The 8,492-nt window shown below is 39.4% G+C and overlaps 1 protein-coding gene across 1 annotated transcript; it reads left to right on the plus strand.

Annotated features, from left to right (window-relative positions):
• Nucleotides 1-6: 6 nt before the first annotated feature.
• LOC106877377 (leucine-rich repeat protein SHOC-2) lies at nucleotides 7-7,990 on the plus strand. Its single transcript, XM_014926265.2, has 2 exons — nucleotides 7-474; nucleotides 3,957-7,990. The coding sequence occupies exon 2, from the start codon at nucleotides 4,321-4,323 to the stop codon at nucleotides 6,703-6,705; it is 2,385 nt and encodes a 794-aa protein (XP_014781751.1). The 5' UTR covers nucleotides 7-474; nucleotides 3,957-4,320; the 3' UTR covers nucleotides 6,706-7,990.
• Nucleotides 7,991-8,492: the final 502 nt, after the last annotated feature.

The following is an 8,492-nucleotide window of genomic DNA, read 5'->3' on the forward strand; positions in this document are numbered from 1 at the left end:
AACTATATGCCAGGCCCACCACTACCAATATTGGTGTCACTACTTGAAGAGTGTTAACCAAAGTGATCCCGAACAATACACACACACACACACACACACACACAAATACACACACACATACAAGCGCGCGTGCATACAGCCACATACGCACACAGCTATTACCAATCCGGAACAATAGTACCAGGCCCACCACTACCGACACTGTTACCACTGGTTGTAGAGGCTTCATCTTTCTCGCCACTCTCTACAAAAAGATCATCTCTCTCTGTCGTCCTCTCTCTTTCTCTCACACTGTCTCTGTCTGTCTGTCTGTCTGTCTGTCTCTCTCTCTCTCTCTCTCTCTCTCACACACACACACACGCACACTGCCATTGCTCTCCAGAACTATAACACCTGAACCACTGCCGCCACAACAATTTCCAAACGTAACCAATTGTCAGGATTGAACCAACAAACTCCAGGACACAATTAAAGGTAAGATTTATGATATACCATTACGAGTAGTAGTAGTAGTAGTAGTAAATGTTGTTGTTGTGGTACACGGTGGAGTATGTGCTGCGGTCCAGTAAACAGTTTTGAACGGTTGATGAGAAGAACAAGACTGGCTCCTGTAGATGGACCTACATCCAATACAGAGTTGTGAGAACACTGCTAGAAGGCACTCTCTATACTCAGAATGATCCAGGAGCCGAGGTTTCCTTAACCACTCAGAAGGCCGTTCACCCTTATAAAGAGGTTTCATTTCCGTTCCCTTCTAAACTACTGTGGCTTTTACTTGTATTTTTTTCTTTCTTTCTTTCTCATAATATAACCCATGTAATCTCTCTTCTACACATTCACAATAACTCGTACAACAATACCCTCTCGTCTGTTGCTTATGTGGTTATAAGGAAATAGAATAATTGCGATTATTATTTATTCTTTTTATCTCAGGTTTTGTTGTAACTTCTAGAGTCTTGCATGCTTAGTGGGCTTGCTGCCTGCAGCCTACGGTACCAAGCTATCTGTTCTTTTCAACAATTTAATACAGTGGTTCCCAACCTTTTCACTACCACAGACCCAAGATATTCCTTTCTACTTTAGGCACAAGGCCCGAAATTTGGGGGGAGGGCGGCCAGTCGATTAGATCGACACTAGTACACAACTGGTATTTAATTTATCGACCCTGAAAGGATGAAAGGCAAAGTCGACCTGGGCGGAATTTGAACTCAGAACGTAAAGACAAACGAAATACCGTTAAGCATTTCACCCGGCGTGTTAACGTTTCTACCAGCTCACCGCCTTACAGACCCCAGGATATTGAAAAGTCTGTCAATTAACATACTGATGGATCACCAGAGGTCCGTGGACCATAGGCTGGGAACCACTGGGCTGTGCCAAGGAGGCAGGCTTTTTGTAGCAGTTTTACCGGGCACTCTATTCCAATTTCCTTTATATTCCTCTTGATGCCTTCTGATACTGTCCCCAAGGAACGAATAATAATTAGCACTATATTCACCTTCTTCATTTTTCATAGCCGGGTTCTTTCGTACTTAAGAGGACTGTATGTGTCTACTTGTCCCCTTCTTTCTTGACTATTCGTGGGTCACGCAAAATCAACTATATAGCACATGTGATGCACCTTGTTCACCACCATTAGGTTCGGTCTGTTATGCTCTAGCACCTGATATGTTTGGATTGAGAAAATCACAGAGCATTTTTCAGGTCTCCGACTCCGCCTCTCACTGCGGTTTGTTCTCATACCACATCTTGCTTCTCTCTAGCCGCACTTTTTGCACAGCTTCCTGGTCGTGTCGCCACAACTTGTAGTGGTTTGGGGCAAGTGTAGGACATTCGTTCGCGATATGGGCAATGGTTTCGTCCACTCAATCACAGATGCAGCAAGGGGAAATACTTGCTCATTCCTAAGGTTGACCCTCCAATATGTTACCAAAGCTTGGTCTTGCGCTACCAGAACAGTGCTACGTCTTGATTTCAAATTCCGTCGAGGTCGACTTTGCCTTTCATCCTTTCGGGGTTGTTAAAATAAGTACCAGTTGAGAACTGGGGTCGATGTAATCGATTTGCCACCTTTCCCGAATTGCTGGTCATATGCAAAATTATTTGAAATTATTATTAAGGTGATGAGCAGACAGAATCATTAGCATTTCGGACAAGTAAGTTTTATCTATCTACACACACACACACACATATATATGACGGGCTTCAACACGGTTTCCGTCTACCAGATTCACTCACAAGGCATTGGATTGTTCGGAGTTATAGTAGAAGGCACTTACCCAAGTTGCTGTGCAATGGAGACTGAATCTCGCCGAAAGCACAAGTTTGCAAAACGAGCTTCCTAACCACACAGCCATACTTGCGCCTATTTAAAATCTGACTTATTCCAAAACACGTATAACTACATCTATTGTTTCAGTAAAAAAACTAAAAAAAAAAACTAGCTGTGCCACAATTCAACTAAACGTTCACATTTTGGTTCATGTAGACATTTCTAGTTTGCTGTTTTTATTGTTTAGCACAAAACTTACGTTAAAACCTCATTTATTTCCCAAGCGTTTCATGTCGTTTCAAATTAACGATTCAGTGCTGGAGAATGTTATTAACACAGTTCTGTGAATGTTTCGTTCTATTTTATTAATCATCTCCAGTTTATCACGAAGTTTTAATGTTGTTCTCCTTTTGTCTCTTCCGTTTAGTGACTTAAGACATCAAGGAGAGGTTTACGACAGGGAGCAAAATTTATTTATTTTTAATAAACCACTCGAAATTTAGTATGTCGTCTGCACGGCGTTCATTTTATTAAATGGCGACACTGGAGAGAAGGAAAAATCTAGCAAGTTGTCGGTTGCCGACAACAAATTGGCAATTATCTTCTACCATTGACTCGAAGTAGCCAATAAAGTGGGAGAGTAATTTTGAAAGGAGAAACTGTTTGGTGCACCACTTGTAGTGTTAGGTGGAATATTGTCTCCCTGGATGACTGCTTTCAGTAGCGTCGTTAGCCTGGGGTTTTTCGCTGATTGCGGATTTTATTTTGTGTGCGCGTGCGCGCGCATAAGTGAGTGTACGACCGAAAATTGTATTCAATAAATTAGTTTGGAGTCACCTGTATATAATAAGAGTTTGACTCAGTTCCCCGTTGCTTAGTTTCGTGGACGTTAGAATCTCCTTATCAGATGTTCGGAGACACGCATACACACACAAAAAAGCATATATATATATATATGTATATTTCCATTGTATATATTTTTTCCATGTGGAGGTGTAATGGCCCAGATGTTAGGGCAGCGGACTCGCGGTTTCGATTCCCAAACCGGGCGTTGTGAGTGTTTATTGAGCGAAAACACCTAGAAGCTCCACGAGGCTCCGGCAGGGGTGGTGGCGAACCCTGCTGTACTCTTTCACCACAATTTTCTCTCGCTCTTCCTGTTTCTGTTGTGCCTGTAATTCAAAGGGTCAGCCTTGTCATACTATGTCACGCTGAATATCCTCGAGAACTACGTTAAGGGTACACATGTCTGTGGAGTGCTCAGCCACTTGCACGTTAATTTCACGAGCAGGCTGTTCCGTTGATCGGATCAACTGGAACCCTCGACGTCGTAAGCGACGGAGTGCCAACAACAACAATTTTTCCCATCCATCTTTTATCTTTATTTCCGATCATTCCTCTGATGAACTTCAGTCCGAAACATGAAGACTCTTCCCCAACTTTTTAAACGTTAAACTAACAAAAATATTTATTAAAACTTGTCTCTCTCTTGTTTTCTTTTTGTGCTCATTACTTTCTTAACACACACACAAATGTATGTATGTATGTACGTACGTACGTACGTACGTACGTACGTATTATGTATGTACGTATTATGTATGTACGTACGTACGTACGTATTATGTATGTATGTATACCCACGCATACTTGTCTAATACTGTCTGTTGTATCTTCTTTTCACTAGCTTACTCAGTTCGGTGTCTCAGTTTTGAGGAAAACATTTTGGAGATCATTTGAATATCTGCTGTTGCTGCTGCTACTACTAAGAAAGACTGTCATATGAGGCGTTTCTCATCCTATAATTCTTTCCTTAACTCAAGAATCAAAGAAAAATATCCACATTAAAAAAAAAGAACTTATTTACAAAAGCCAACATTCTATGATATTGATCTAATCTCTGTGTAACAATTACATCTTCCCCAATGAAGAACTTTTCCAGATTCGTTTAAACGCAAGAATTTCTAAATCCGATGGTGTTACTCCACTGTAAGATTTGGTTTTATTCGAAGACAAGATACAAGGAAGGATCGACCTAGCACCGATCAGAGATGCCGGCTGCCAACTCTGTTGCCCACTCCAAATCCCGGGGTAATAAGAAAGACAAACCTCCACCAGCCACGGGCCCCGGCAGTAAGATTGTGTCCTTGTCCAACAGCCTGAAGAAACATATCCAGATTATAAACAGCAATAAAGTCCACATTCAGTATGACACATTTAATGTGAAGTCTCTTCCTGTTGAGATATTCACCAACGAGGAAATCGCTGAGAAAACCGTCCAACTTCGTATTGGCAACAACAGGCTTAAACGTCTGCCTCAGACAATCGCTAATCTAAAAATTCTGGCTTATCTTGACGTTAAGAATAACAACTTAAGCAAATTCCCCAACAGTATTTCGGAGATGAAGAATTTAGCAGAGCTTGATCTGACAAACAATAATCTAAGGAAACTCCCTTCTTCCATACACAAAGCTTCTTCTCTTTCTGTGCTCCATCTAAAGAACAATAAATTGTCTAAACTTCCAAACAAGTTCGGTAAATGCCCGGTGCTTTCTCATGTGGATTTTTCGTATAATTTGATTAAAACCTTTAAAAAGAATGTCTACGAACTCAATGCCGTCATAGATATGTCTTTTAACCGTCTGAAAAGCCTTCCAGCTGTCAGTGTCAAAAAGTCGAGTGTAAAAGTGTTTAATCTGTCCCATAACATGATTGAAAAACTACCCGAGAGTATCCACAAACTAATGCGACTTACTCGACTGAATTTGACGCAGAACCTACTCCAAGTGATTCCTGCCGAAATTGGTCAGTTACGTTACCTGGAATATTTAAATATTTCCCATAATCAACTGCATTCTGTGCCTGAGGAACTCTGTAACATAGCTACAGCTCTCCAAGAACTGGATCTCTCACACAACCAGATCACCTCATTTCCAGATCGTGTAGAAAATCTTTGCAATCTGAAACTTTTGAATCTATCGTTTAACCAAATCGAGTACATTCCGACAGGTTTTAAATTCCTGACTTGTTGCGAAGATATAAATGTTTCTCACAACCATTTGACTTCCATGAAGTTTGCCGTAAGTCTTTCAGAACTGAGTGACCTCGATGTTTCCTACAACAACATCGAGGTTATTCCTGATGATATAGAACATATGAAATCTCTACGGAACTTAAATGTTTCGTTTAACGGTATCAAAGAAATCCCAGAAAGTATTAGTCGCCTTCCATCTTTAAAACATTTCAATATATCCGGTAACTGCATCAATTTTTTGCCGAAATCACTTGGAGAGAATCAAATGCTGAGATCTTTAGATATTTCCCAAAATCTCATTTCTACTTTACCTGCAGATCTCTATACGTTAAGAAATCTCGAGTTGTTCCATTTTTCCAACAACAATATTAGTGAAATACCTCAGTCTATAAAATATCTCTATCAACTCCAGTCACTGGATGTCTCACAGAATAATCTTACAGATGTCTTTCTTCCTAAAACCGTCTGTAAATTGTATCTGTCGGAAAACCCTTTACGAACAAACCCCGACGATTCTAAGTCGACTTTATATTTAATTGGGCAAAAGGATCACGCAAGTCACTTAACAGCTTTGGAATTGGTAAACCTAAACTTAGATGCCGTCCCTCCGGCTGTCTTTCAACTTCGTCTTCTGACCCATTTAAATATTTCCAAAAATGACATCAAAGATCTTCCAGACAAATTCCAGAAACTTCGTGTTTTGATTTCCTTGGACATAAGTGACAATCGTCTTCCCGATCTTTCACCTTCGTTTAAATATTTAGGACATTTAGAGAGGCTGAATGCCAGCAAAAATAACTTGAAGCGATTTCTACCAGAATTAACGAGTCTAATTCACTTACAGGAATTAAACATGTCCACAAACCACATCACAGAATTGCCAAATCATTTCGGAAGTCTAAACAAACTTCTGAAACTGGATCTTTCAAATAATCGGTTACAACATTTCCCACGTGATCGTATTGATGTTTTCGCGTCGTTGATTTCTTTGGATTTGTCCAACAACCAAATTACCTTTATTCCAATTCAGTTCACTTACCTATACAGGATTAAAATTTTGACTCTTTCAACGAACAACGTCGAAATTCTTCCAACTAAAATCAACAAAATGGCTTCATTGGAAGAATTGGATGTCTCTGATAATCTCCTTACAGAACTCCCAGAAAGTATTGGTAAACTGCCGAGGATTAGAAAGATTAAGGTAAACGACAATAAAATTACGGCGGGTTTCCCAAAGAATTTTGAGCATCTTCGCAAAAATGTCGACGTAGTGTTTGAAAACCAGTCGTTTTACAAGACACGCTCGGGTACCACCCCTGCTGCGAAGCCTTCAGTTTTAAATCAGTTATCGATTCCAGAGAAACTAGATAGAGATTCCCAATCAATAACACCTGAAAGGTAACCGCGGCGGTTACCTTTCAGTGATTGGCTGCAATCCAATTACTAGAAGAAGCAAAAGGTAACATCGTCAGCAGTGATATTGAAACTTAATATTTTAATCCATGATAAGGCGGCGAACTGGCAGAGTCGTTAGCTCACCGGAGAAAATTCTTATCGGCATTTCGTCCGTCTTTACATCCTGAGTTCAAGTTCCGTCACAGTTGACTTAGCCTTTCATCCTTTCGGGCTTGATAAAATAAGTACCAGTTGATCACTGAGATCGATGTAATCGATTTACCCCCAACCCCCACTCTGAAATTGCTGGCTTTGTGCCAAAATATGAAATCAATATTTTAATCCATGTTAAGGCGGCGAACTGGTAAAATCGTTAGCACGCCGGACAAAAAGTCTTAGCGGCATTTCATCCGTCTTTACGTCTGGAGTTCAAATTCCGCCGAGGTTGACTTTGCCTTTCATCCCTTCGAGGTCGATAAAATAAGTACCAGTTTAGCGATATGGTCGATGTCATCGACTGACCCCGCTCTCTCGAAATGACTGGATCTGTGTCAAAATCTGAAATCCTTGTTTCGCCGAGGTTGACTTTGTCTTTCATCCTTTCAGGATCTTTCGGGGGTCGATAAAATCTGTACTAGTACAGTAGTCAAAGTAATCGACTTACTCTCATCTCCCTTAAAATTGCAGGACTTGTGCCAAAATTTTGAACCGAACACTTTAATCCTTGAAGTAGTTGTATGCTGTCAACTTAATGTGATAGTCCCATGAAAGGAATAATCCTACTGTTGTAAACATAAGGACACAGGAAATGTGCCAAGGCCGACAGGAAGCAGTGCAGCTTCCTAGATCTAAACAACAGTAGTATTATTCCCTTCATGGGACTGTCACATTAAGTTGACAGCATACAACTACTTAAATGTATTACTACTGCATAAATCCGAGAGATTTAGGAATGTATTATTTCTAAACTTTTAATCCTTGTTTATAACCCACTCACCCACCCCTTTTGGGTAAAAATTAATGGATACACACAGTTACTGGAGATAAATATTAAAAAAAGAAAAGAAAAACATTTAAAAACAAAATCAAAAATCTATGTAACTTATGATACTCTTAAGGTCATATTTGAACTCAGCAGGACAGAAAGATAATGAAGTACTTATTAATTAATCTAGTTAATTAATTAATCTAATCCATCAATTTGTTAATCAATCCATCATCTTGTCAATAAAATCAACCAGCTTCTCATTTTTAATTAATCCATCAGTTTGTCGATTAATTAAACAATTTATTGATTAATCCATCGTTTGGTAATTAAATTAATCAGCTTGTTAATAAATCCGTCAATTTTTTAATTACTATATAAATTATGATTGCTATATTATAATCTATCTATCTATCACAATAATATATTACGGTATATGACTGAAATTTTCCTCTACTCAACATTTTATCTTTCTCTCTCTCTCTCTCTCTCTCTCTCTCTCTCTCTTGTTCTCTCTCTCTCTTGTTCTCTCTCTCTCTCTTATTTACTTCAACAAACTTTCTAACCATGTAATTCCCCTCTTCACATGGTTAATATTTCTCTTTCTTTTCACCTCTCACGTCAACTAATCACCTGGTGGTAATTACCTTCGACGTGATTGAGCAACCAATCCAACTGATTGGGATTTATATATATTCTTTTCATTCTATTCTTTTATTTGTTTTAGTCATTTGACTGCGGCTATGCTGGAGCATTGCTTTTAGTCGAACAAACCGACCCCAGGACTTATTCTTTGCAAGCCTAGTACT

This window comes from Octopus bimaculoides, chromosome 18, assembly GCF_001194135.2.
Source record: "Octopus bimaculoides isolate UCB-OBI-ISO-001 chromosome 18, ASM119413v2, whole genome shotgun sequence".
NCBI lineage: Eukaryota > Metazoa > Mollusca > Cephalopoda > Octopoda > Octopodidae > Octopus > Octopus bimaculoides.